The following is a 27,140-nucleotide window of genomic DNA, read 5'->3' on the forward strand; positions in this document are numbered from 1 at the left end:
ATCTGATATGTCTTAGACATCCTAAGATATCTCCGTCCCTACATTATTCGCCCTAGGATCCTCAACACCTACAAATTTCATCGCTAGCAAAATGCCACGAGCAACTTTTAACAGAACCAATGCTGAAAAGGAAGATGGAAGAAGTATGTATCGAGTTTCTAGATCTCATGCACAGTTTCTGACTCTGTTGACAACAGTCACGGCGTTGGCGGGAGGGCCGATAGTGGTGCCGGTCACCACGGGGGAAATCAGTTACGCCTCGGGGCTCTTCTTGTCGCAAGCCCAGCAACGCACTCGCGTGAGAAGAGCCAACCGGTCATCTCGTGAAGAAAGTTCGGCCCCAGTGTCGATCGGTATTGCCGTTGAAGACCTCCGTGTCGGGGTTCCCTCGTTACTTGAGCATCCTTGCCGATTATCGTGCATCAAGTCGGAGTCTCTTCGTACGCTGCTGCGCGCTAGCCAGATAGTGAAGCTCCTGGATCTGTGTAAGGAACAACCCGGGTTCGAGATCTGCGACATAGGATGCTTGGAGGAGTCCCCTATGTCTGGCACGGACAAATTTTCCGTGCCAACCGTTCAGCTCTCAGCACATCAGAAACCAGGGCAAGAATATACGGAAGCGTGGATTGAAGTTGCCCGGACAATCTATCGCCATGTTCAAGCGCAAACGACTGAGACTTTTAGCGTGATCATAAACGATCCCTCATTCTACAAGCGCCTTCGTTTGAGGCCCTGTACTAAGGACGACGCAATCTTCTCGCAATGGAATAATGTGCTTGCTGAGATTCTGCGCACGATCTCTTTGAACGGAATTCACTACTTCAGCTGTTGTCGACCTGGTGCCCTAGAATTATCAAGTGACTTCCCAGCCACCGTCCTGCTGGGTGAGGATGGGATGGTACCACAGGAATGGAAAATGATTCGCGAACAGATCATCGCAATCCTTGAAGCGTTCGGCCTCGAGTCAGTTGGGCTACTCATTTGGAAGGACCAGAAAGGCCTCCAGGCTGATGAATATCCAAATCTCTGGACCGCAATGTTCGCCGATGACACACCCGCCAATTTGGGGTCCAGTCTGGCCCTGCATGGTTTGCCTGCAACACATCCCGGAACACTGGGCGGCTGGGTGGAACTCCAGGATCCTGAGACTGACAAATGGGTACCATATGCACTAACCTGCGCGCGGTGCGTGCTGCCAGCTGATGGACACGGGTCTTCTCAAGAGAACAGAAATTCCATCTTCGACGATTGGAAGGCCAACGGCGTGCCTTTCAGGGATATGACAGCTGCAAAGCACCTCTTGGTGGCAAGTCCGAGCTAACAGCAGATCATGTCACACATTAAGGACCTCAGTGAGACAATTCGCTCCTTCGAAGCCGAGCGTGTTTCCACTGAGGTGCAAGGCGCTCGAGAGAAGGACGAGCTAATGCCGCCTGATAAATCGGCTGCTGCCTCAAAGCATCTCAGCGAAATGTTCCTCAGACGTAAAGCGAAACGCGAACAGCTTCAGGCGTATCTTGACAGCAAGAGCAATATCCTTGGTGTTGTGGTGGCAGCGTCCGCGCTGGAGTCGCAGCACAAAGACGGATTTCTGGACTGGGCACTTGTATCCCCGCGGGAAGACCGGCCGCTTGGGGACAACATTGTAAGCATTCTGCCCAAGTCTAATAGCGCTTCACTGACGGTTTAAATCAGATCAAAGGCGCAAGATATCAAGCTAGCAGTCCATCTCTGTTCTCTCCTGAGGTGTGGTGGCATAAGACAGGCCCTCCACAATGCTTACACACAGGGTTGAACTCAGGGCAGGAAATTGATGGCTTATACAACGGATTGCGGACCGCGAGAATCATCAACAGTCCCAACTCCGACGTGAAACGTCGATTGCCTATGTGCATTCCATGTATACACGGTGGCAGGATTCGGAGGTCACGGGTTCTTTTTTGTTTGGGTTATGCGGGTATGTACACGGAATGTGCTACGAGGGCAACGCATCAGGCGATACAGCCTACTTCAGCCCTATCGTAGAGTTGTGGCAAGATATATTGAAGAAGACAGGGGCCAAGGATATTCGGCTTCTTGGCGCTCGGTTTGACACATTCCGTATGATCCACTGGCAGGAGCAAGTGTTTCTCAACGATAGGAAGAGCGGGAAACCTAACTCTGATCTTTACCGTCGTTACTAATTCTAAGACTAAGGTGTCCTGTTTCATTGCTCATTAGCTTGACTGCAACATATATAGACGCGAAGTTCTATACTGGACTATAGCTTTTGAAACTCTTTTAAGATATATCATTGAATCCAAGACTCAATTGAGATACTGTGGGTGAGAGATATGCGTGTTGATGCTTCTATCACCGATGAGTGATGCGGAATTGTGGCATTCGAGAGACTAGGAACAAGTAGAAATAGGCAAGCAAGCCCGCAGAGTTCCATCAAACCTGCACTCTCCTCTCCAGCTTACAACCAAGCCGTTGCAGCGATGACGAATGTGCATGAAGTCTCCTGGCACATGACGTTGGCGTAAGCTTGAAGAAGCCTGAGTGAGACTACCCAAACGTCAATTCTGGCTATTCAATTAGCCATCGACACTAACAAAGTGAGCCTTAGTAGTTACGTTCAGAACGCAGCAGGATAGGTGAAGGCCAGAGGGCAGGATTTAGATTATTCTACATCTTTAGAGCCCAATGAGTTGCTCCTATGCATGTCGCGATTATGATAAGAGATGCTTGATAAGAGCCTTTGTAGGCTTGCTTGCCTTACTGCCTCGGCCTACCTCGCAGGCTTGTTGGGCGAATGATTGAGAGGCTTCGTGGCAGGGCCTGCAAGAGACACATGCTAAGGTGTTAAGGAGATAATCGGTGTAAAATAGGGTGCAGCAGCATCGGGGATTTTGCTCTTCTCAATCCTTGAACGCATTACAGGAATCGATCTAGCACGCCTCTGCTTGAAAATGACATCATCACGCTCATCCCTCTGGCCCTAATAAGGTGAAGCTGCTTAGCTGCGTACCGTTTGTTCAAGCATTTTTTTTTCAGTTAATGGAGATACCTCGCGAACTGTTTCGGGCAACTGGGTGTCAACTAGGAACATCAGCCCATTTTGATAGTCATGCTTTTTCTTGTCCGCACTTAGCCATGCCAATCTGTCAAGCAGTCTTCATACAGGGACAGAGTCTGGCTTCTAGTATCCTTTGGCTGTCAATCCTGTGCGGGGTTCAACCCACCGCAGTCGACCACCGGAAGATAGCGGGGTTTCGGTGCAGACGACGACAGTGTCTGTATTTACCCCTCTCGTGAAACCTCGAGGATCTCGATTCTTCTAGTTTTGGGATTGAAATTGAGCTATTCCCGCCCGGGAAGATGTCTTCGAAGACTACTGCAGGTCCTTCGACGAGTCTGGGATTGTTCCTGAGTCCTAGACCGCTTGGTTGAGCGACTCGACGGCAAGAAAAAGTTCAAGGATGCCTGCATGCGTATGGGACCTCGAAGACGGCTCGACTCGCAGATGGTCTAGAACGCGTATCAACCCATTGACAAGAGAAAATTCAAGAGCATCCCCGCTGCTTGACTCCGAGTGTTCAGCCGATGGTCGTACATCCTAGTCCGAACCGCCAGCGTCCATTCGGTCATTGACGGTCTCGAGCAGACTTCCCCCGACGCAAGCGCGATTTCCGACTCTCAGTCCTCTTTGCCACTTCAATGCAGCACGAACTCAACATAACAGGCTGGTACAATGGTGACTGATGACTCGGATCCAGGCGGGGTTAGCATGCAGCCCAGAAATTCTCGTCCGAACCTGGTTCTGGAGTCAAATCCCCCCGCTCCTCATATGCTCAACTACCAAAGGCCATTGGGTCTGCCGGCAACCCTGATAGCCGGCCGTCCTTTCCGGTCCATTCCCGACACTCCTTTACCGGCTTCCGATGGCATCATTTGTGAGATATTGAGCCCCTATGTCGTTGGTTGCTCTCGCCAAGCGCTTCATCTTTCTCTTCGGTGACTGTGAGTAGTGTAGTCCAAGTGAAGCGGCGGTGACGAAACCCCCTTTTCCTTCTTCTACGGGGCCCGCATTCTAAGCTCAGCGGCTGTTCTTGGTGATGCTTGGATGCGGCTATGATCTGTGCATTTGGATTCTGGACCAACAACCGTCGTCTCACCTTCCTCCTTTTCGGTGGTTACGGCTACCATTCTGGCAAGCAAATGACTTGGATTCATTTGAGATGTTGTCATAGCTAGCCATGAGGACGACGATGCGCCACGCTAGAGGCTATGCGGGTGCATCGTCGAGGAACAGCATCAAAAAAGGTTTAATGGTGTGATGGTCGCTGCAAGCCAGGCAGTAGTTCCAGACAACAAACCTACGGTAAACGGAGCTTCATTGTTGTTTTGTTGTTGTGTGCTGGGCGGACCCCAAATTGAAGAGGATCCCCGGTTGATTTGATTTGATTAGCCACTGCAAGGGGAAAAGAAAAGGGCTTTTCTGCCTCAGGAACGGGTGGAGAGAGTGGGTGCCTTAGAACCCTTCTAGTGCCGGTCTAGTGTCCACTAATCAGTCATCACCTCCCCTTTTTCAAACCTCTCGTCTCTCTCACTGTGGAAACAGCGAAACAATTCTTTGCAACAGACAAAGCATCATGTCGCACAAAATGATGAAACGAAACATGAAAGCAAGGGAACGAGTGGCAGAGAAAGGACACTTGCTGAATGAATGAGAAACCAGATTAAACTCACAGCCAGCCGGGCGCATCCGAATCGATCCAGGGGCTCAGGCTCAATCAAGGGTCAGCAAAACGAGTGAGACTAGCTTCGCGAGCACCAAACCCTGTCTGGTAAGACTGCCAGACCCCTCTTCCATGGATTCGGTTCCAACAAATTCGCCATTGGGCTGACACTCTCAGGAACCAAAGCTAATACGGGGCCTGGTCGGGTTAGTGACTTCGCTAGAGCCCACATCCAATCGTCCATATACTCGACCGGGATAAGCCTGCAAAAATGCGGCGAGAAAGGAGTCGGGCGCTCATCCACCTCAACCCAGACCACGACCGCCAACAAAACATCGGAGCCACCGGGATGTGCTGGCGGAGCTTCGTGGCACCGTGATTTGGTTCTCGGCAGGCGCCGTGTGGACGACTCGACGTGAGTAATGTCCCCGGAGCATTCTTGACGGCCCCAGGGCCAATCGACTACGCTCTAAGCGCCCCTTGCGACTCGCCGAGGAATTTTCCCGACCCATCGCTCGTGTTGTGGTTCCTTTTGTTGTGACGGGCTCGAGACAGATGGCCTCGAACCTTCCTGGGACTCTTTTTGGGTTCTTATTTAATGTCCTCCCCGGCTCCTCCTCGCTCGCGGCTGTCCCTTTTTCTTACCTGCTACCCCGGCGCGTCGCATCAAACATCGCTTTGTTTCACACTCGTTCGGCTTCGAGCAGCGCTCCCCCTACGGAAACTCTTCTCCAACTGGCATTATAAATCAGACGCTCACTCATTCGCGTCTTTGTCCGCCTCCTGTCACTCACTTCTTTTGAATCGGTAGCTGCGCTCGCCCAATTGCGATTCCACGTATATATCTTGTCCGGCCCCCGGTACTCGATCATTTCAGCCCATATTGCAACAAATCTTCTATACAAAACTCAATCAGTCAACATGAAGATCAGCGCCATTGCCTCTTCCCTCCTCTGCCTGGCGGCTGCCCAGCTAGTCGCCGCAGAGGGAGACACCACCTCCACCTCGACGGTGACCACTTTCCTCACTCGGACGCTGGTTCATGTCGACACCGTGACCTCTGCCAGCGCGTCGACCACGTCCGCACCTTTGATTCCCACCCACGCCCCCAGCGCCCCGCTTATTAGCAGTTCCGTGGCTGCCAGCTCCTCCGCCGTCCCGACCTCGCTTGTCGTTGCTCCTTCGGCCAGTGCCTCCGCCACGCCTTCTTCCGTCTTCACTGGCGCGGGTCACGTCAACACTGCTGGTATGCCTGTTGCGCTCGTCGCAGGATCCCTGGCCCTGATCATGGGCGCTTTGTGAGCGACTGTCAACAACGCCAGCTCGGTCGCCATCGTTTGGGCTCGGGGCTACTGTGAAGTCCCTGAGCTGCGGATGAGGACCGCCAGACTCCTTACTTTACATCTGTTGTTATCTGTTTCTATCGCCTATACTTAATTTCTCTTCGTTCGACCTCTGGTTCTGGATCGCGATCAAGAACCGGACGGGACGCTCGGTTATGGATCCATATACCCCCTTTATGACGTTTCAGATATGACGAGTTGATGGATTTGACGGCTGGGATTGACCAGCGCAAGTATCTTTGCGGGGATTTAGTTTATATACCTATTTACTTTCTCGGGGTCTGGCTGTGATTTGGAAGCTGTGCACATAAGTAGTGGTGAATCAAATGTATAGTGGCCGACCCCACAATCTACTTGATTACTTTATTGCTGGTCTTGTTGTAGCGGACCGTCACTCTTTGCTGAAGATTTGACTTCTGACCCTAATTGAACTACCGGTAAATCAGAGTACAATTCAGTTCACTCGTAGTTTGTACACTACTATCCGTAAATCCGAAACATTGACCCGATGATCCGACGGAAATCGCTGGTGGTATCAACTTATCTCCCACTCACTAGTTAGACCCAGACACACACAAACACACTTATCGCCCCGCTTCGAACCAACGCGACGCGTTCAACAAAACAACAAGCAAAATTAAAGAAAAACCCGCGCGAGCAACATTCCTCAAGGAACTTGGGGCAGTGAATTTGACAGCTTGACACGCCTCCAAAATCGGGAACAACTTTCTTCCCATAAGGGTTTACGCCCTGCCCGAATTGATCGACATTGACATTCTATCGGACGTCATTCCATCCGAGCTCGCGGAGGTGATCTGATCTGATTTCCGATCGCCGCGTTACCTCGACCTCTCTCCCCGCGCTCGAGTCAATAAACAACACCTTGTCCCCTTTTCTCATTTCTACTCGGCTGCGCTCTGCTCTCCTCGCGTTGTTCCCTAATCCAATTGCGAATTGCGAAAAGCAAAGGAGGCAAAGATGGACCCAAACACCGACCCTCCCCTCCCACCACCCCCGCGTCGCATCCACCACCGCGCCTCCCCAACCCGCCGCACCACCACAACCACCAGCAGCAGCAGCGCCCGCGATCCCAACCATCACCACCACCAGTACAACCGCCTCACCGCCGTCTCGCATTCGCGCTACCACGACGACCGCTCCAGCCAACCCTCCAGTGACCCCGCGTTCTTCTCCAGCGATGATATTCCCGGCTCCGGCGGGTTGGAGAATTATACGGTCGGAACAGTGACGACATCATTAGTGGCAGCGGTGGCGGATCGGAATCATGTGCCTGCGGCGGGATTGGTTGGGGGCAGTCGAAAGCGTCGGTATCGTGGGACGTGGTGGGGGGAGAAGATGTCTACTTCGTCTTCGTCGTTGCTCGGGCGTCAGCAGGAGCAACAATCGCCGGAAAAGGGAGGGGAAGGAGGAGGAGGGCATAAGCGCAATAAGCGGGTGGATTTCAAGGAGAAGAGGTTGGTGGATAGTGGGGTTTGGATGGGGAGTGATGACTCCGGCTTTTTGGCGTCCGATGCGTCGTGGGGTGAGGAGGTTTGGGGACAGATTTCTGGTGGTGGTTGTGGTAATGAGAGTGGGTTGTTGAATTCAGCGGTGGGGGTGCAGGAGGGGAGAGGGGATGAGGCGTTACTGCTGCAGGAGAGTCAGGAGCAGGGAGATCGGTGGGAGAATGAGCAGCGCGAGCAGCAGCGGACGCAGGAGATGGAGCAGGAGCAGGAGCGGTTGCATTGGAGGCAGTCTCTGAATGCTCCGTTTCAGAGTCAACGGGGGATGGGGGTGGGTTCTGGCATGGGGATTGGCGGGATGAGGCCTAGGGTCGAAGAAGAGCCCAGGGAGCATCAGATCGCTCGCGCGATTGTCAATGATTGCTTGGAGAAGGGGGATGATAGTGTGGATTTGAGGTGAGTTTTTTCTTTTGTTCGGCTTGCATTCGAGCAGGCATTATCGCAACGCCCGCAAACGCCCGCACTTGCATCATGCAGGCTCCGAAGCTGATGGCTTTTCTAGTGGTGGCAACCTCCGCAGCATACCTTCTGGTTTGCTTCGTCCCCTGCAGCATCTTACCAAGTTACCTGCCATCAAGGAACCGCCCGTCACGGAAGATGTCTATACCTCTCTCGAGCCGTTCCTGCGGCTGTTTCTGGCGGGAAATGCCCTCCCCAAGCTATCGGGCGAGCTGTTCGAGCTGGATTCGCTGCGCGTACTGAGCTTGCGGAACAATAAGCTGACAGAGATCCCACCCGCCATACGGAGACTGACCATGCTGCAGGAGGTCAACCTCTCTGTAAACCGGCTGCAGAGTTTGCCGTGGGAGCTGCTGTGGCTGATCCGAAAAGGCGACTTGAAGCATCTCACCGTGCGGCCAAACCCTTTGCTGCAGATCGAAGAACAGGAGATTGCGGAATGGCATGTTCCACCGGACGAGTTGCGGTCGTGCTTGTATGATGGACCGGCCCCTGAGGAAGCGTGGGCCCCCGTACATGTTGCCACGGGACCTGTCCGGCGATACAATGCAGAAGGAGTGCTCGCTGAGCGGGACGTCGGCAGCTCGCAGACGGCAATGGAGATAGACGCGGAAGGACCACAGGGGCAGGCACCCTTGGCTGCCTCGCGTGTCCCGTCCCTCCGGGAAGTGGCGCTCCTCTCATTCAGTCGATCCTCGTACTTCGAACTCATCGCGGACTCGGACATGGCGGACTACCCGGCCTTGATGTTGCGGCTGCTGCGGGATGCAAGGGAAGTGCGCAGCGGCGGAGGCCGAAGCTGCTCGGTGTGTCACCGCAGTTTTGTCATCGCGCGCACAGAGTGGATTGAGTGGTGGGATTGCAGCACGTATGAGAATGGGCTGAAGGGGCCGCGGCCTTCCGGGGAGAGTCTGCGTCCGTTGCCGTTCCGTCGGCTGGGGTGCAGTTGGGGCTGTGTGCCTGGGGCTGGGATCTAGTAGGGTGTATATATTGAGTCGGATCTCTCTCTTTGGCTGTTTGTTGTGATGTGTGAGTGTATATCTTCTGTATCATTTGTGGCATATATCGTTAGCTGTCGGGTTCTGGGTCTGGATTTGCGATTTGTACTGCATTGTTTAAGCATCTTCATACTAGGAAGCATTAACTTTGTGCATTGTGCATCGAGCCTTGAGTCAATTGGCGTCGCTTCTCTTTAAACAGCTTTACAGTCATTTTCTTTTATTTAATAGGACTCTGTTCGTTAAACCTGTCAGCGTTGTTAATCTTTGCTCAATTGGGCCACTAATGCATGGCAAAAGATATGAGCACGGCTATAGTAGGTGTCAGGTGCAGCATTATTTGAAGAATGGTTTCGTCCACTAGAATGGCCCTTATATCAGTACTCGGTCATCTTTCTTCTCTTGGCTCAGATATGTACCTTCAATAATAGTATCCCCTAGTTTAATTTACCGTGACTTGTCTTAGCCATCCTTCGTGCTAATCCTTCCGACAGGCATTACCTTCGCTTCAGCCCCACAATCTTCAAATCTAAAGTATCATTTTCTTCAAGAAGTGCAATCTCCGTATACAGGTAGCTCAGAAACCTCTATCCCTGTCTCAAGCATGCAAAATTATCTCCGGGGCTGCTTATGCAAATCTCCGAGTTCAACTCTCATCCCTGGGTGGAAGTTAGTCAGCACATACATCGTACATTAAGTTACTACATCGTGGACGACTTCAACCTCTTTCCCCTCCACATCCCAGCATCCCTCGGATAACATATGGGCTAAGCCTTCTATCTCGGCATTTGATAAAAGTACCAATGCATATCTTTGTACCAGAGGGATGGAATGCACTCAAGAGCCTGCGTTTTCGCAGTTACCCTCGAAGCATGAGATTCTTTTCGTATCTTCGATCGAGTAGGCGCCAGCCACCAGCTCGCAACCCTGAATTCTACCTTGAAAGACCAAATGGTCAGGATAAGCTTTATTGAATACCATCCCAAACATTTATTATGAGGTTGACTCTGGCTCCAAATGAACAAATCTGTGAAGAAGATCTGTACAAATACACGAAGCATCGATGGCTGTAGGCACCTCTACTCGCCCGGATTTAGGTCCTAGCTGACCCAACCCCAAGATACAACGAAGAGAGCGAGCTCTCGAAACGTTACCTCAAATTTAACATACAGCAACTCATTAATGTCGCAATCACTGCATGCGATGGAGCGAGTTCCTGTGCGTGTGCTCTCGACTCGGTTATTTTGTAAAATGATTCGTGCTAAAGTTTCAAAGGTATCAGAGTCACCAAGTGTGCGGAGGGCCTGTACAACAAAGCCTTCATCTTAAGAATGGACAACGGGTCCGAGGTCTTTGCAAAACTTCCGAATCCTAACGCTGGACCAGCTCATGTCACAGTTGCCTCTGAAGTTGCTACACGGGAATTGGTAAGCCATCTGTTTGTCCGGCTCTTATAAAGCCAAGCTACCGCCTATGGTTTGCTCATGCTTATAGCTCCGTCGCGTGCTTGATATCCCTGTGCCTAGGGTACTTTCATGGTCGTGCGGCGGCGCAACGAATCCAGTGGAGGCCGAATATATTCTCGAGGAAAAGGCACCCGGGGTACGGGCTTGGTTCTGCATGGAAGCACTGGGCGTGGGAACAGAAGCTGCAATTGATTACTCAAGTGGTTGAGCTGGAAAATAGACTGGCCTCTGTCAGCTTTGATGCGCACGGTTGCATTCATTTCAAAGAAGTTCTACGTTCACTTACTGGGAAAGCAGAAGATATCCACGCCGACGCTCTCGGTTCCGATGTTATCAAGAAGTTCACCATTGGACCGCTGACCACGAACGAATTGTGGAACGGGCAAAGAGGGAGCATGAACCTGGATCGGGGGCCGTGTAAGTGATCTAGCCATTCAATTTTACCTACTGCTCTTGATCTTCTTACTCTGCGCACAGGGAAGCACCCACGGGGATATACCCGAGCAGTGGGAAACAACGAAATATCCTGGATCAAGTCACATGCCACTCCTCGAATGAACTACAATCGGTCGAATCAGAACAAGGAACTCCCCCAAGATGGCATAGCGCTTTTGGAGAAATATATGGATGTTTCCTCCTACCTCGTGCCCGCGCCAAACGACAAATCATGCTCTCTCAACGTCCCCTGGCATCCTGACCTCCACCTGGACAACATCATCATCGACCCAGAAACATGTCAGATCACCCGTGTTGTAGACTGGCAGTCGGCGTGTGTTGCTCCTCTATTCTACCAATCCGCCGTTCCCCGATTGTGTAGACACCCTCGACCTGTAAGGGAGGGGTGGGTCATCCCCGAACGCCCCGATAATTACGAGGACCTGAGCCCAGATGAACAGAAGCGAATCGATGATGATCGAGAGAGCGAAATGATTCACAAGTTCTACGAGGCACAGCTGTTCAAGCGCGCACCCCGCCATTGGGACGTGCTCCAGCAGTCCATCTTCCCTATTGTCCGCAAGCCTGTCTGGCTTGTGACAGGAGTCTGGGAAAATCGTGATCTGTTTTTCCTGCGTGATGCGCTCATGGATGTACAAACGCATTGGGATCGGCTTGTTGCAGGCCAAGATGCACCGTGCCCGATATCGTTTAGTAGCGAGGAGATCGAGCTCCAAGCCAAGGAAGAGGAGAATATCCAGGGTGTTGGGAGTATGCTGTCGCTGTTCCAGGAGCAGGCGACGTTGCCTGTGGATGGAATGGTTGCTCCCGAGGATTACGATGTGGCTCGTGAGAATTGTCGGAAGTTGAAGGATATCTTCATCGGGCTGGCCAAGGATGATGAGGAGAAGGAATTGTTTGGAAGGCTATGGCCGTACCAAGAACCTGAGAGTGATTAACCGAGAGGATTTTACTGCCATTGAGGTGCAGCAAGAGCAGATCTACGGGCAGCAAGTGCAGCGTGAAACAGTCCATTAGATCAAACGAACCGACACCTCACCCAGTACCAGAAGAATCGCCACGATTAATTAGTGGTCAATTTGACTCTTCCATTCCTGAATTTCATATCGGCCTCGCCGACTTTTTTCCAAAGCAGTATACTGACTTCCTGAAAGCGATTTCAGCGGCGGACTTGAAAGCCACCACTCTCCCTAGCTAGTAAGCGGAGGCTTCGACTGATTAAGGTGCTGTGAGCTACTCACCAAATCAAGTCAACGGATATACCTAAGGGACCCCATCTCATGCTCCCACACCATCTCATGTCCCCATGTCATCTCATGATCCCGTGCCACCCGCTTCAGAATTTCCACTGCTTCGCCACACATAACCTTGCCACTTCGAATAGCCGGACCCGCATGCAAACTTCCCATCATATACATTCCTCCCAATACCCAGTTCTTTCTCGTTCTGGTTACCCATTTCATTTCCTCCCCAAGACTAAAGTTACCATTTCTTGTACTCACGTCCACAGGGCCTGATTGTTACGTTAAGCCAACACAGCTGAGCCAATCTTGACTGACAGACGAAGCAAGTATACTTCCTGGATAAACGAGCTTACATATCCCAGAACAGCCTCCCAGTCCAGACCTCTAGGATCATAGATGAGATGGGTAAAGATGTGGGCCGGCGGGGAGAGGTCGTTCTGCTGTGGTTCCTATATGTTTCAAGTAAGTATTAGAAGGGAAGGGATATGATGATCACTTAGAACTTTGAGAGGAAGAGAAGGAGATTGTACTGGTGTTCTGGCAGGAGAAGGGTGCTGTTTGTCGTTTGCGTCAAGTAATGGTTCGTCCCAGCAGGTTTCTATCGTTCTTTCTCCCTTGTTCTCCGTGAGATTGGATGCAAAGTGGGTGAAGGCACAGGGAGCAGTAACGTGTTTGAGGTGCTTGCTAAGGATACCGCGAAAGCGGTCGATTACAAGAATACGAACTAATGCAAGGTATACAAGGCGGCTGGATAATCTTGTGAGGTGATATAACTGGCTAGGTATCGATTTTTGCCCTCAATTATCAATCTGAAAAACTAGCTGTGTATGGCAGTAAGCAAAGACACTCATCAACCTACAGCTTCCCCTTCGGCCTCTCCACCCCCAAAGGCCCCAACGACGCCTCTAAGCCCTGCTTCGACGCTCGCAGCATCTCCCCTCCCTCAGACTTCTTACTGCGGTACTCCCGCCAGAACTGCTCCTCCAGCGCATACCGTCGAAACCAACTCGCCAACCACGCTCCCGCCGTTTTCGCGCACCACTCCACATTCTCCACCACTAGCATATGCGACCCTTTCTCTAGAACGGCTTTCTGCACCATCCCCTCCTTCACCCCGCCACTGCCCCCCGTCCCGGACCCCGTCAAGCTCACCTTCTTCTCCTGCTCCTCCGGCGGCGACAGATAGCTCCGCCCGCCAAAGACCCAGAGCACGCTGGGCCGCACGAACGGCAGATTGTGCATGCTGACCTGACACTCCGGGCGGGACACCATGTACGGGCGCTCGAACTCCGCGTCCCAGTCTGGCAGTAGCAAGTAATCTAGTCCCGCGCGGGCGGGCTCCAGGTTCGGGACCGAATAGCTCCATGCCTCATGGTGTTTGGTCGTTGTTAGCGTAACGGCCGAAGCAGGCGGGTTGGAGGTTATTGCAGAGACGATGGTGTCATCGTGGGCTGTGTGAGGAGGCGAAGAAGATGTGGTGATATTGTTGGTGTCGACGTCCGGGTATAGTCTGGTCGGGAGGTTGCGGAGCCCATATTGCATGTATCGGGCGGCAGCGCGAGGGTCCCATTTGCGGAGGAGGGTTTTGTGGAGGGCGGCCTCGGCGGCGGGGCGGGAGGGCCACAGGTCTTTGCGGAGGGCGGCAGAGCGGGAGGGGTTGGGGCTGCCGGCGGTGCGGCCGGCGAAGTCGAGAATCACAGGCTCGATGAGGATGAGCGTGGAGAAGAGGCGAGGGTGCATGATCGAAAGATGAACGCTGGTTTGAGGAGGTTAGCATTTCAACCGATGTTTTCGTTTTGAAGGTTGAAGATGGGTATGGTCAGGCCCGACGGATAATGAAGGGGAAATGAGAGATCATACAGCTGAGCACATCCCATACTATGCGCGACTCCAATAATCGGACGCGACATCTGATCGCGGAAGTGGTTGACCATATGAAGCAAATCGCGGGAGTGGTCGAACCAGTGCGCTGCATGAGGGAATTAATCCTGCGATCGGGTGTAATAGCAAGGGAGCGAACAACATACTGTGATCACCCTGGATATCCTCGTTCAACACACCGCTGGCTCCCTGGTTTGAGACGTCGGCGACCCAGATGGCGCGCAGCGGGATAGAAGCGAGCTTCATTTGAGCGTAGAGCTCTTCCCACAAGGGCTCGTAGACTTCCTATTGAACTTTAGTGTGCGTTTATCTTATGAGGAACCATATGTACACTGAATGTACCTTAGGAAAGCCTGTGCCGTGGGCTCCTATGATGGTGACAGCGTTCTCGGGTACGGGGTCGAGGGGTTGGTCTGCAGGGATGTATTGCTTAATAGCGAGTCGGAGAGCAGTTTCTTGACGACCTTTGATCGCATGATGATGATCACGAATGTGTTGACCGAGTATCGAGTGCTCAATAACGTGGAAGGGACTGGGACTCATGGTGCTTAGTATGGAGAAGTATTGTAGATGTCGCTGTTGTTGATGATGGGCTTGGAGAGGTGGAGAAGAGACCAAAGGGACAGCCCGCCGCCGGGTGCGGGGAGCGGAGAGACACCCCAGGGCACCCAAGTGTTCGCGGTTACTCAATGATTTAGTGCTGATCTCATCTGATCCCTCAATGCGCAGAAATCCGCGTAGTTACAGATTGACATGTGACAGGTGACAATTTCGAAAAGAATTGCTACAATGGATTCCCCGATTACAGTCAACTTGATTGTGAACCTATTTCTTAGCAAACAAGGCAGCTATTTCATCCTCATATAGACTGAGGGTCTGCAACCGGGCTACGCTCCCCTTGATTGTACGCACAAAAGGCTTGTGCTTCCCCGCAATTATGGTTCGGTCCGCCGAGAGGCTGACGCATTCATGCACATGCGCGTTGACCTTCTCGAGATACGGACGTAGACTTTCAATCACTGCCTGTTGGTCTTGGCCCATCTCCGCCTCCGGGAAGAACTCGACGATGAGAACAGGGGCTGGACGACCGTGGCCCCCGATTAGAGCGGACTTCACGCCTGGATGGGCTTCAATCTCAGGCTCTAACAGCGAAGCATGCAACCCGTCCGCATGTGCGAGAGCCACATAGTCATCGGTACGTCCGATTATCTTCCACGAGCCTCTGTATTCAGGATGTTCGACCCAGAGATCGTTGGTTTCAAACCGATCTCGGTCCGGATATACCGAGAAGATCTGCTGCATGGTACATTCGGGTCGCCGCACGAAGACCAACTCGTGCAATTCGTTAAAGCGGTGCTCAAACTCGGCTCCTGCGTGTTTCTGGAAGGTAATATAATCCCACGGACGGTCTTTGCCTTGTACTGTGGTGAAATACCCCCCTGCTTCGGTGCTGCCTATACAGGGTACTAGATGAACGTGTGTTGACAGTTGTGCACCAGCTTTGGCGGAAAGAGGCGCTCCGGCAAAATGCACATACTTCATTTGCCGTAGAGCATCCAGTCCAGACGGTATGAGGCATAGCTCATCGATGATGGCGGGTGTGAGCAAGGCACCATCTACCCGGCCATATCGCAGGATGTCTGCAACAACCGGTGGTGAAGGGGGTGCTGCAGGGCCTACGACAGCGACCATGTGAAGGAAGGAAGTCATTGATAGAGTCATCACCGTACCCACAAACTGGAATCGTTAGCATCAAGATGAACGAGAAACACTCCGGTATCCACAGACGTACGTGAAGCGAGGGTAGTGGCGTATACCACCGACGAAGCGCATACTGATGCACATGAGTATACTCAATATCAGGCAAAGATGCAGCAATGTCTGGACTCGTCATCATACTTTGGGTGTATGTAATAGGCTTAGGAAAGCCTACTCAAGATTGTCAGCTAGCGGCTCAACACGGAGGCCAGATAAGGACAGGTGTTTCACCTGTTGTGCCAGACGTATGAAAGACGATCCAGGGCTCGTCCTTCCCCTCCTCCCAGGTCTTTGAGTACGTATACGGCGCAGCCTCGGCCTCCCGCAAAAATTCACCGAGCTCCGGAACAGTAAGAGTCTGGATTTCAGGCGCCTCGCGAAGAATAGTGGCCACATGCTCTGCCATTGTTGCAGGGCGCAGATACAGGGTGCAGCTCTTCTGTCGAAAGATGCGTAGTTGAGCCTCGGGTGTTATAAGCGGAGACGGAAGCACGATCTATAGAATGTCATTGGTATTACGCCGGTGCCAGATAGAGAGATACGCGAGAACGGACCACTTTTTGTAGTTTGGCAGCGGCCACAGCAAGAATGGGATAGCGAAAATCCTTGGGACCTGCATAGGCAAAGCATTGAAACGGCTCTGTCGAAGCAAGCAAGTTCTCGTGTAGCCATCGCGCGGCATGGTTGGCTGCATTGTTCAATTGTTGGAAGCTGATGTCTCGATAGCCCCGCGATAAATCGGCATCGTCGATGGGTACCGAAATCCAGGGACTGTTAGGCTCATTCTTCGCACGCGTTTCCACGACGGTGGCGAGGATCCGGCGACCATGCTGAATACCTGGGAGAGGGAACGGTGTTTGTTCCATGGCGAAGAATCTTGGGGAGGAAAGGTGAAGTAGAAAGAAGATGGAAGAGGTGGGAGGGAAGAAGCGGGGAGAAAAGGCAGTCAGCTGCAAGGGAGACTGTGAGGTAAGCCTGGGCGGTGATACCAAAATTACCAGGCAGTGAGTCTAACCGTCATCAACTATGCCAAGCATGTATGGTGGTATGTTCCTAGAGATGAAGTGGTTTGAAATGCACTGTGTTGAGGCATTTGTTTTGGGTTAATCTCTCTGGTGAAGTATAGTCTGACAGTCGTAGGGCATCGCGCTTCCGACCGGAACGTGCTCCGACCTTACCCATCAACAAGCTAGTCAAGTTTACTATACGCAAGGCATACTAAGGCAGCCTGACCAGAGCGGGCTTTGTGTTCTTTTATCACACAAGCCCCTGTAAGCGCTCTCTTAGCTGGCTGAGGCGACGACCTTGACTTTCGTGAACCAACCGGAATAAAATATCCGCCTGAGAGTAACTAGTCATTTGGATAGGAAAATACACCCTCTACCAACTGTCAGCTCACACCCATCATCTACTAGTAGCATCAAACGGCCACAGCCTCTCCGCTTTGTCTACTGTCAAAGACTCGCCCCGAACCTCAGATTCTCTGGCTGTCTGTATCCATTCATCATACACCGCGCGATGGGCGTCTCTCGCCGCGTCCCATACATCGCTCGGAACCCAGCCATCTGAGCTCGTATTGAGAGACTTCCTCAACCATAGCTTGAGATTCTGCACGGCCGAAACGTCTTCATAATCGCGAGCGTGCTCTTTCAATTCCTCTTCAGTGGGAGAGTACGGGCACAAGCCCTGCAGACCCAATTCCGTCCCTCGAGCTGAAAGTTCGACCAACTCTTGGTGAACAGCTGGGGCGCTATCTCTCCAAGTCGTGTAGCAGCAATGAAAGAGTCGAAACAGTGTCGGGCCCAATAACCTTGCGGGGTGCAATTTCGGGACAAGCCCTTTCATGCAAACATCTTAAGTTTGGTAGCATATCGACGCATCCTTCCATGCTTGTTCCTTGCGGTCGGGATTCTTGTGGTCGTTCTTTTGGCTTTCGAATGTGTTTTCCTCTGGCTCTGGGGATGCTGCAAAATCAGGGGTCTCGTTGGCATAAACGAACGCTGGCTCAATGCTCGTTTACTGCCAATCGAGGAGGCCGGTTATCAGGGTTGGATCCTCGGCTGAGACGTAGATGTTTCGTTTGTGGAGATCAGGGTGAAGCATGGCAGGAACAGCGGCAGATTGAATGCGCTTATCTTTCGCCAGCTCCATAATCATCTTCTGGCTTATTTGCAAAAGACGGATGTGCTCTTGAATGGAACCTTGGTGAGCGGGATACTTGCGAGCGACAGACTCGTCTTTCGGTAGACGAGAGAATCCAGTCTCAATCAGGCCACGGCAATAGCTCGTGAGGTCCTCCCCTAATTCCACGCCAGTGACATTGGAATCGTTCTTATACAAGAGATGACGGAGTGCGAGACTGATAAGAACCGCAATTCGGGCTCGGACCGCCATATAGGTCAAGTTCATCAGGACTTTGGCTCCAGAAAACCGGACTGCAGTATGGACCGATACAGAAGCCTTGTTCGAAGAGGATCCTCTTATGTGACCTTAGCGGCCCATCTGAGAAATATAGACTGCCATAGGCCGGAAAGTTCAAGGATGCTAAATTTTACACTACCATCAAAAGCATCTTGGTACATAGAGCATATGTTGTTCCGAATCCATTCCAGGCCGTATTTGGTGCAACTGGACCCCGGCAACATGCTCCTGTATAATATACTCAGTACCGATTGCGATTGACGGATCATCGCTCCAGTCTAGTATTCTGGGTATAAGAAGCGGGAGTTTGGACTGAACTATATGAGTAACAATTATTAATGAGCCCCAAGATCGGTACATTTCTGAAGTCGATCATCAGTCTTACGGTATGTCATTGTTGCGACTTCTGAATTGCTAGTCCTACACTGATCTGAACCTCGGCCGATGCACTTATTCCGCCCTCTTCTAGCATGGTGTTGATCTCTTAATACAAATCTAGTTAAGCCTGGCAGCAAAACCGTGATCGGCTGACCCAAGCCGCTAACCTGCAGAAGCCTCCATGGAACAAGGTTTCACGATGTATATTGGCATATGACAAAGATAATTGGCGCGACCAACTCTGCTCTCGTAAATAAAGTGCTCCTCAGATCAAACATCAACACCATAATATGACATGAAATCCACAGTATATTGTCGTAACCCTTAAGGTTCACTTCAAGCTGTCAGCCTGCAAAGAATTCGCAGCGGTAATAAAGACTCTCACTCCTCTAAAGTACCGAGTATTTCGGCGACAATAAGATAGGCTTTCGATGTTTCATACCTTCTTGTTAGAGACTAGTCCTTATCCCCTGTAGCTTTACTGTAAGTATCAAATATGGACGAAACTTGCATTTCTAGAAACACTTACATCATACAATAGGCTCCACCCAACTCCTTGCTTGACGCAGAGATTGGGGCAGTAAGCCATCATTAAATTTCAGCCGAATGGAGTCTCGGTCGTGGCGGTTAGAGAGTTCCGGCAAGAATTCACACGTGTCTGGATCATTATCTATGTCCTCAATCAGGAGGTCTTCCAAAGACGGCAGATCGATTGTTAACAGATGGCGAAAGAAACCTACCCAATGCTGCAATACCAGGCTCCGGAGCTTCGGGAGTTCGATCCTGCACTGGGGGCTGGGGCACGATAGATTTGAAAAATTTGCCTCGATCTCCTCAATATTTTGGCCCAGCTTTGAAGATCCAGAAGATCAAACTCTGAGCAGCCTATGGTGGCACGTCTTAGGGCCAGTGTCTCTCCTGAGATGCGCAGGCTCTGTGAGTGTGATTCCATGTTCTCAAACCCGAATGTTGATAGCCGAGGGAGTGTTGACAAGAGTCCACTTCAACACAGCCTAAATCGCAGTGAGAATCCTCGTAACTGATTGTCAGCTTTGGAAGTGCTGGGAACTCTGGGATAACTACTGGGTTCGTAGAGGCTTGGTGAACCTTAAGAGCTTCCAGAAACTGAAACGGGTAAAACGAGCCCACATCAGGGAAGAAGCTCAGGCTCTTGGGAAGCATGCCACTAGGATCACGGTGTCCATCCGGTTTCAATTTCCTATCGCCATTATAGGTCGAGTTTTGCTCGCACTCGATTCTGAGGAAAGTTGAACGAATGCAACAGTAGGCGGTAACGCGGTGGTGATAGGGGAGCGGGAGGCAATCTTACATACACACACCGTTTCAATTTAGGTATTCTACCCAGTTGACCGAATACCTCTTGTAGCCCATGTTGCGAACAGCGAAGGATATGTACGCTTCTAATGTGCATTATCGATAGCCCCAGGACTTCAGATATTCGTACCGCCGGCAGTTGTTTACGATTCAGGACTGTGGGTAGAATGGGATGGAACCATATCTCTGTGTGCTTGAAGAGTAGTCCCAGCACATGAGCTCGAAGTGTCATTGATGTGGCGTAGAGTGTCCACAGATCCTCAGATGGAAGCTATATTCTTCAGTTCTAACACAGCGGAATTTGGAAGGTTTGAAGAATTACATATGTACATATTCAAGAGCTGCTCTTAGCAACTCTGAAGGAAGGTATAGCAGCATCATACGTGTAAGACGCAAGGGGATGGTTATTTAGAAGAGCTCTAACAAAATCTCAGATAGCTGAGGGCAAGGTTCTGGCCTAGAGGGGCATCAACATCATGTCGGAAGTTTCTGATACTCTAGGGGAATTGGTCAAAGGGATGGCATATTATTTGCTGCCGCAGGGTTAATAATCACATATTCAATGTTGAAGTCGATTGATCGCGAACATGTAGTTGAAACCCACTTCCATCTTAGCATGGCTCGCCTTTTCTTCCTTTCTTGGGAGGTGATATTGAAGTGTAGATCAGACAATCCATCACATTGATTAAGCGGTATCTCGCGAAAAGGATTCGTTTAAAGAATACCGGACGGAATCCAGATGCGTTAGAGTAAGGTTGAACCAATGGGAAATGTGCTTTCCATTGCCTAGTCCTTCCTCGACACAGTACATGTTTATTACAAAGGTGTCACATTTTCTGCTATGGCCAATAAAGGCCATTACAACTTTACCTTCATAATAACTTAGCCTTCCTTAGATTAGTGCCCACTCTTTTATGTATAATATTATCATCATCTAACCACCTCAATTGGGCTGAGTATATTCAACAAGAACATTTTCATGGAGAATAGCAGGTGTTTCAAGGGCAACCTCTACTCTTTCAGAGACAGGCTTAATAGCTTTATTATCTCCAGTAGCGGGAGCTTCAACATTCTCACCTATCATCAATACTCATTCATGTTATTAATCTCAAGTTCCTGTAACAAATTAATATTCATCACCTGCACAGAGATGTTCAGGGTCCAACCGTAATACTATCATTTTCGCACAAGCACAGACCTACTAGAATTGCCAAGACCTAAGTAAGAATTTCGTCGGTATGAGTAAGCCACTACTAGAGCCTCAAGTTTACAGCCACAACCTGTCATTACAACTAGCTAAGCACCGCTAGCCCAGAAAGGCAAGAAGCAATTTGGGCTGCTTGCATAGCGCCTGATCCTAAGGGGGGCAAACAGTTGATTGTAGTTGATCACAGTGGACAGCTCTGGCCTGAGTGGGTCCTAGAGTTGATTGTAGTCGATCACTACTCGACCATAGTTCACACTAGTTCTATTCTCAGTTAGCTACTTCGTAGCTGCACCGGAAAAGAATAGAGGAGACAGACTTAGTTAGTGCCTTAAGATAAGTAAGCCGAAAAGTTGATCACAGTTGGTCCAGTTAAATACTGATTTGTGCACAGCCACAAGAACATAAAACAGATACTGTGATGATAGAGGATAAATTACAATGTATGGTATCATTGATCTGTTTATCAATACATGGCCTGCTCGCTTACAGATTATGTTAGGATTATTTAAGTTGGTCAGCAAAACTAATAATCATGAGGTCAGCGCTCTAATCCGCTTGTGAGCATTTTCTTTTTGACTCTTCCCTATGAGAACTCGTTCCTCATCGGTTTCGAGCTCGGGGCATTTCTTTTGGTATTGTTTTTGCCCATGGCAATATTTTCTGGGCTGTGGAAAGGCTCCAAGACTAAAGAATTCATAGAGTCTAACTTGAAAATGCGTACATACCACCGATATCATTCACTTCGGCCAAGAGAAAGGTGAAGTCCGTTCTCAAAGACCAGCCAATTATATGTTATAGCAGCGTACACGTTTCCCGCGCCGAGGTCTCGACATCGACACGTGGTCCTCTGACTTCCACCTGTCTGTGGTATGACCTGCTGACCATGCCAACTGTACGTACAACATGTCTGATTGCTATTAGCTCGTCGAGACCAGGGTATCTGATGTGTCGCCGCTTGATTTGTGGAAGCCTCGTTGTGGTATCAGTATATCTGCCTGATATCCCAACTCGTAGCGGGCGAATGCTGACAAGGCTGAAATGAAAAACACATATATACGCCTTCTTCGCTCATATTCTCTCCTTTCTTTTTTCTCTCCCATCTTCTGTAGAAGTTCTGAAGTACCTTCACCGTGCATCTCTGGCTTTACTTGGCTACTTCCTTTCGAATTCTTGTCACTTTGGTGCTGTTTTTGTCCTTCAAAATGCGTGTTCCTCTCTACCGTGTCGAAGATAACGAATCAAGGGCTCGTTTCCGTCAGGGTCGAGGTATACGGGCAGAGGGATATAAAAAATGGGTCCATTATAACCCCCTGACCAGGCGGCAACGGGAAAGTTTGAAAGGAGAGCTTTGGGCTCATCTCGATTGGCGTAATCGTTCTCCGACTCCATTTATTTCGACTTCAAGAGATAGAGACTGGGTGTTTGATGAAGCAAGTCGCCGCAAGCAAGAGGGAAAGACTAATGTTAGGGTGTATAAAATTAAAGTTCCAGATGATCTGGAGAGGTATAGCAGGAGCAGGAACTGCAGAGTTGTTTTCAAGAAATTGACGAAATGGCTTGGCCGGGCTCATTCGACGCTCCCATGCTATGCTCCAGACAATTGCTCTTGGAATGAATATCTTTTTCTTCATGATATCCCAAGTGACTTGATCAAAGACATTACAGATGAATGGCGGAGAGAGATGCTGTGAGGATAGCGCTTGTGACACAAGTGATAAGGATTTTGAGGTTATGATGTTGTCTTTGATGTTGTCTTTGATGTTGTCTTTGATGTTGTCTTTGATGTTGTCTTTGATGTTGTCTTTGATGTTGTCTTTGATATTGTCTTTGATATTGACTTAGACTGGAATCAACGACCAAGCAAGAACCGGATGCGGTCCTTAATATTTTCTGCCGCCATTTCAACCTCCATATTCTGATACCTGACTGTAATGGCTCTTATAAGTCTTCGAGCACACTACATCGTGATGTGCGAGAGAGATGTATAAATGGTGTCGGGGCTATTAGTCCAGCGGATTGAGAAACAGATGTTTAAAACCATCAGCGAGGATTGAAAAGGCGGGATGGGCCCTTATATGCACGACCAGACAGTTGAAGATCTCGCTCCTCAGCTCCGTCGACTTCCTTCTCATTTACTCTCTCTCCTATTACGTCTTGACATACCACCATGGATGAGAACTATCACCCGCCGCCGCCAGACAACGTAACTGTTTACTGGCAACCGTTATTATGTTCCTAACGAAAGGCAGAGGAAAAAGCTGCTTATGCGGCGGTAGATTGCTCAGTATAATCATTCAATGTATAGCATTTTAATTCTTATATACCAATAGTCGGGCAAAGCCGTAAGTTTATACAATAGTGTAACTAAGCCGCGAGAAACGAAGGGAGCGGAATTCTGCTCCCCAGGGGATGAACCGCGCCGTCGATGGATTTTTCTCGACCCCTGATTGGTTGCCTGGGCCCGCTGCCCCTCGTATCCGCCATGCGTGCTCCCGCGCCCCCCCCCCCAAGCATAATCGGGTTCATATCCTGATTTCCAACGTTGTCAACCCAGGAGCTCAGCTCTTGTGAACCAATGTGTCTTTCAACCGCTCCTCCCTAAGGGCTCGGGTTGTCGGCTGCTGGGTTACCGTGCAACCAATGAGTCGCCCGGGCGCCAACCACCCTGACCGCGTCTTGGATGGAAGGATGCGACTGCCGGCAATGAAGGCTGCGCTGAACTTCTTCGCAACATCGTAATTCTTCCTGATTCGTGAAGAACTCCTTGACCTGCTTCGACATCGTGGGATAACCTAGGATGTCAGCGTATGACCCATTGAACTTCGAAGAGCTACATACTGCAGATCTGACGGCGGGCGTATAGAAAATGTGCTAGTTCAACACTGAAGTATATGGAACTAATCAGTATGTGGTGATAATAGGTAGTAACTTGAAGGACAGCGATGGATACTCAGGAGCATGGATGGTACTTATAGCTGATCATAGCATTTCAGACTTCAATCAGGCGAATCCGACTATTACCGGTACTTTTGCCTAGCAAGGAGCGGGATAGAACGACTCCAAACAAGAGCGTTGATAGAGAGGCTATGTTTCTCGAGGCGCCAACCATTGAGCCGGGGACCCAAGACAATTGCAAATGGGCCATTGGCTTCTCAAGGATAAGCTGAGTCTGGAACATTGTAGATGTATCCTTTCTCCCATATCATTGGATCTCCCTAGACCAAGTGGCTCAAGTTTCGGTAAGAAGCTTTGGGTTTCGATTAGATCTATAACGGACTTATACCGTCATAATGAAGGGCACAACCTCTCTGCAGTATGTAGCTAAACAGCCTACTTGCTCCGCTCGACGGCTTCTTTCTCTAATTAACCAACTATCTATTTGCAAGGCTTCACTATCATTATGAGTAACGCGGCAGTGATTCAGTGCTGTGGTCGGCTAAGCGAGATCCAAACATATCCCTCTAAGCGCGAGAAGTCCTCGAACAAGTCATATAGTGATCTGCCTCCATCAAGAGAAACAACTGATAATCTAAATAACGGCTTAGCTTGCAGAGCTAGTGCTGATAATTGAACCTAGCTCAAGAGTATTCATGATCCAGCGGCTACCTTGTTCACAAGTAAAAGTCCTGACCGTAGCCGCCAGTGATTAAGAGACCAGGCGATACACTAAATATGCCTCTGAGAGTGCATATTAGAATAAGCGAGTGAGTAAGAATATGTTATCAGGTATAACTACAGCCCCAGGCATCATGGTCGCGATCTCAAGAGTCTGTTTTGCTAAAGCTTTCTATAAGGAGGAATCATAAGGTAGGAGATGCATGGATTATGCTCACAAACACCATGCGCCAGGCATGTGCGAACATCGAACTATAAAGAGGCACCTTATTCGCATAGTAGACTGAATGTAATCCTTGAAAAGGACGTTCATCTTTTTATAGTAGGCACAGTCGATTTCAAGCTGGTCATAATTACCGTATCGCGAGTCAAAGACATAAAGAGGTCATATTCCCTTTCGGATTCTATTCTCTTTCGTCTCTGATTTTACTCAAATGTGAAGATCTTGTGAGCAGTACTGGTGAATTCCGAACATATGAATCCCACACAATCGATATTCAACAAGTGAATCGATCTGAGAACAATGGCATTGTTCCCAAAACGTGAACAAAGCCCACCACTTGCCGTAGATCTACCATATAAAGCTTCGGACAAGCACCCAGTCGAATGTAATCGAATGGAAATCACTACCCAAGGGTACTGATTATACTTCACGCCTTTCGACACAGACAGCCAAGATGGTTCTGAGCCTAATTTCCGGGTCTCTGTACGGCCAGGCGCGAAGCTGCAAGGTGCAGCTAAAGGAGTTAGTCAGTATCCACGCCGGGATAGAAATGGAGAAAAGCCTTTCGTTCGATGCTTTGTATGTCGAGTTCAAGCGATTCGTCAATGAGTCTCGCTTCCTGAGAGACAAGGAAGCGTCTGTCAGATACCAGGCCAGGGACCCCGAGACCATGCGATACTTTACGAACCAGTTCTGGTCCATTCGATGGAATCTCCTCAAGCTGTCCTTCCTACCCGAGCCCCGGCTCACCTACATGGATAACGTCCGCCGAATCATCAGCGACATGCAGGAGTACCTGCTCGATTCCGATGTGTGGAGACATAGGTACGACTACCACCATCCCAAGAAGCAGGTGCCTTCATCCGGGGCGGTGTACGCGGTTCTCGACGCAGGTAGAAAGGATGTAACCTCCCAATTCGAGGAGTTCGTGTTAAAGCTCATCAAGCAGATGTTCCCGGGCGCCGACCCCAACCTCTGCACTCGGATCCAAACGATGGTCGTCGACCGCCGCATCGCCATCAACTACCAGCAACGTCACTACCGCAGCAGACGCTCTCGGCACGACAGCCGGCATTCCGGACACCGGAAGTCGCGCGATGCGGTGCATAGTAAATCGCGCGCGCTGCCGGATGTGTTCGCGTGGCCGCACATCCCGAGACGCCGTCGGGGTGAGCCCAACTTCCAATGCCGGTATTGCATGGTATACTTGCCAGCCGAGGACTTCGATGAGGTCGAATGGATCAGCCATGTGCTCCATGATCTCCGGCCCTACTTTTGCCTGTGGGAGTCTTGCTCCAAGGCCTGTGGGGATGTGTATTCGTGGATCAGACACATGCGCTCCCACCGGGCTGCAAGCGCGGGCAAGCGGTCTATTCCATTCGATGCCTGCCCTCTCTGTGATGCCCATGAGGATGAGCTGGGTCCCTTTGATAATCGAGATACGGACTTACTAAAGCATATAGCGCTCCATCTCGAGGACGCTGCTATGCTTGCTTTGCCCGGGCCCATGGATGAGCTCCTACGTCGCCATCTGCGTGGAAGGAGAATTGCTCTGCGGCCTGTACAGCCTTGTGCGCGCGATGGAGACGTCAAGGTCCAGCCCCGGGAACGCGATTCACGGGCTCCCGAGATTCAGAGTCAGAATCGCAGCTCACTAAGTATCAGTAAGGGCAGGTCTGAAAGCCTTCTCCGGGTTGGTGATAGAGAGACCGTGGTTGTGGAATGTGGAAGCGAAGCGGGTCAGAGAGTAAGCTTTGTGATAGATCAAGAAGCGGATCCGGCAGAGCACATCGCTGCCCAGGAAGAGGATCCTGATGACAACTACGAGGTATACCCTATTGATCAGGAAGGTGAAGAAGGCGGAGATGCCGATCACCTCGAGGAGCACTCTGAAGAAGATCGCGAAGAAGACTTATATCTCGCTGCAGGCCCCTCCGAAAACAAGACCTTTGAAGAAACTCCCGAGACGGGATTTAACTCAGGATTAGCTGAAGTTGACCGTCACTCGGAGCGTCAAAGTATGCTAGCAGAGCCAACGAGCAGTGTGGGAAGGCGGAAGAGGTCGCGGATTCCACGAATGTTGTCTCCCTCTGGTGACAGCTAGTCTCAGGA

At 50.5% G+C, this 27,140-nt stretch overlaps 9 protein-coding genes across 9 annotated transcripts; 6 read left to right on the top strand and 3 right to left on the bottom strand.

The window, feature by feature from the left end:
* Positions 1–91: 91 nt before the first annotated feature.
* Positions 92–1,690, top strand: BO97DRAFT_426615 (uncharacterized protein; the record flags this gene model as incomplete). Its single annotated transcript, XM_025697137.1, has 3 exons — positions 92–143; positions 198–1,264; positions 1,328–1,690. The coding sequence occupies 3 exons, from the start codon at positions 92–94 to the stop codon at positions 1,688–1,690; spliced, it is 1,482 nt and encodes a 493-aa protein (XP_025549516.1).
* Positions 1,691–5,354: 3,664 nt separating this feature from the next.
* On the top strand, positions 5,355–6,438 carry BO97DRAFT_407042 (uncharacterized protein). The gene has a single exon (XM_025695559.1). It carries the CDS (start codon positions 5,643–5,645, stop codon positions 6,021–6,023), a length of 381 nt encoding a protein of 126 aa, XP_025549517.1. The 5' UTR covers positions 5,355–5,642; the 3' UTR covers positions 6,024–6,438.
* A 513-nt stretch (positions 6,439–6,951) lies between these two features.
* Positions 6,952–9,185, top strand: BO97DRAFT_407043 (leucine-rich repeat domain-containing protein). The gene is made up of 2 exons (XM_025695560.1): positions 6,952–7,983; positions 8,090–9,185. The coding sequence occupies exons 1-2, from the start codon at positions 7,043–7,045 to the stop codon at positions 9,021–9,023; spliced, it is 1,875 nt and encodes a 624-aa protein (XP_025549518.1). The 5' UTR covers positions 6,952–7,042; the 3' UTR covers positions 9,024–9,185.
* An 854-nt stretch (positions 9,186–10,039) lies between these two features.
* BO97DRAFT_471833 (uncharacterized protein) lies at positions 10,040–11,904 on the top strand (the record flags this gene model as incomplete). The annotated part of the gene is made up of 6 exons (XM_025700075.1): positions 10,040–10,113; positions 10,165–10,262; positions 10,320–10,471; positions 10,539–10,585; positions 10,746–10,927; positions 10,988–11,904. 6 exons carry the CDS (start codon positions 10,040–10,042, stop codon positions 11,902–11,904), a joined length of 1,470 nt encoding a protein of 489 aa, XP_025549519.1.
* A 1,161-nt stretch (positions 11,905–13,065) lies between these two features.
* Positions 13,066–14,661, bottom strand: BO97DRAFT_444789 (putative toxin biosynthesis protein; the record flags this gene model as incomplete). The annotated part of the gene is made up of 4 exons (XM_025698490.1): positions 14,434–14,661; positions 14,238–14,376; positions 14,071–14,179; positions 13,066–13,966 (listed from the first exon to the last, which is right to left on the bottom strand). Exons 1-4 carry the CDS (start codon positions 14,632–14,634, stop codon positions 13,066–13,068), a joined length of 1,350 nt encoding a protein of 449 aa, XP_025549520.1. The 5' UTR covers positions 14,635–14,661.
* A 246-nt stretch (positions 14,662–14,907) lies between these two features.
* Positions 14,908–16,730, bottom strand: BO97DRAFT_479388 (putative AMP-binding enzyme). The gene is made up of 4 exons (XM_025700689.1): positions 16,404–16,730; positions 16,081–16,345; positions 15,884–16,020; positions 14,908–15,828 (listed from the first exon to the last, which is right to left on the bottom strand). Exons 1-4 carry the CDS (start codon positions 16,713–16,715, stop codon positions 14,917–14,919), a joined length of 1,626 nt encoding a protein of 541 aa, XP_025549521.1. The 5' UTR covers positions 16,716–16,730; the 3' UTR covers positions 14,908–14,916.
* Positions 16,731–17,179: 449 nt separating this feature from the next.
* On the bottom strand, positions 17,180–18,630 carry BO97DRAFT_456550 (uncharacterized protein; the record flags this gene model as incomplete). The annotated part of the gene is made up of 6 exons (XM_025699176.1): positions 17,180–17,659; positions 17,726–17,853; positions 17,917–18,149; positions 18,220–18,365; positions 18,405–18,421; positions 18,484–18,630. 6 exons carry the CDS (start codon positions 18,628–18,630, stop codon positions 17,254–17,256), a joined length of 1,077 nt encoding a protein of 358 aa, XP_025549522.1. The 3' UTR covers positions 17,180–17,253.
* A 3,592-nt stretch (positions 18,631–22,222) lies between these two features.
* BO97DRAFT_407046 (uncharacterized protein) lies at positions 22,223–23,063 on the top strand. The gene has a single exon (XM_025695561.1). It carries the CDS (start codon positions 22,393–22,395, stop codon positions 22,879–22,881), a length of 489 nt encoding a protein of 162 aa, XP_025549523.1. The 5' UTR covers positions 22,223–22,392; the 3' UTR covers positions 22,882–23,063.
* A 2,419-nt stretch (positions 23,064–25,482) lies between these two features.
* Positions 25,483–27,132, top strand: BO97DRAFT_416134 (uncharacterized protein; the record flags this gene model as incomplete). The annotated part of the gene is made up of 1 exon (XM_025696424.1): positions 25,483–27,132. The coding sequence occupies one exon, from the start codon at positions 25,483–25,485 to the stop codon at positions 27,130–27,132; it is 1,650 nt and encodes a 549-aa protein (XP_025549524.1).
* Between the last annotated feature and the right edge of the window lie 8 nt (positions 27,133–27,140).

This window comes from Aspergillus homomorphus, assembly GCF_003184865.1.
Source record: "Aspergillus homomorphus CBS 101889 unplaced genomic scaffold BO97scaffold_30, whole genome shotgun sequence".
In the NCBI taxonomy this organism is placed as follows: domain Eukaryota; kingdom Fungi; phylum Ascomycota; class Eurotiomycetes; order Eurotiales; family Aspergillaceae; genus Aspergillus; species Aspergillus homomorphus.

Bases quoted from the DNA above. Each gene is read 5' to 3' on its own strand.
- BO97DRAFT_407042 (XM_025695559.1), top strand. From the start codon at position 5,643: ATGAAGATCAGCGCCATTGCCTCTTCCCTCCTCTGCCTGGCGGCTGCC.
- BO97DRAFT_407046 (XM_025695561.1), top strand. From the start codon at position 22,393: ATGCGTGTTCCTCTCTACCGTGTCGAAGATAACGAATCAAGGGCTCGT.
- BO97DRAFT_479388 (XM_025700689.1), bottom strand. From the start codon at position 16,715: ATGGAACAAACACCGTTCCCTCTCCCAGGTATTCAGCATGGTCGCCGG. The intron at 16,021-16,080 runs GTGAAACACCTG...AATCTTGAGTAG, and splicing joins TCATACGTCTGGCACAACAG to GCTTTCCTAAGCCTATTACA. The intron at 15,829-15,883 runs GTACGTCTGTGG...TAACGATTCCAG, and splicing joins CGCCACTACCCTCGCTTCAC to TTTGTGGGTACGGTGATGAC.
- BO97DRAFT_407043 (XM_025695560.1), top strand. From the start codon at position 7,043: ATGGACCCAAACACCGACCCTCCCCTCCCACCACCCCCGCGTCGCATC. The intron at 7,984-8,089 runs GTGAGTTTTTTC...TGGCTTTTCTAG, and splicing joins GATGATAGTGTGGATTTGAG to TGGTGGCAACCTCCGCAGCA.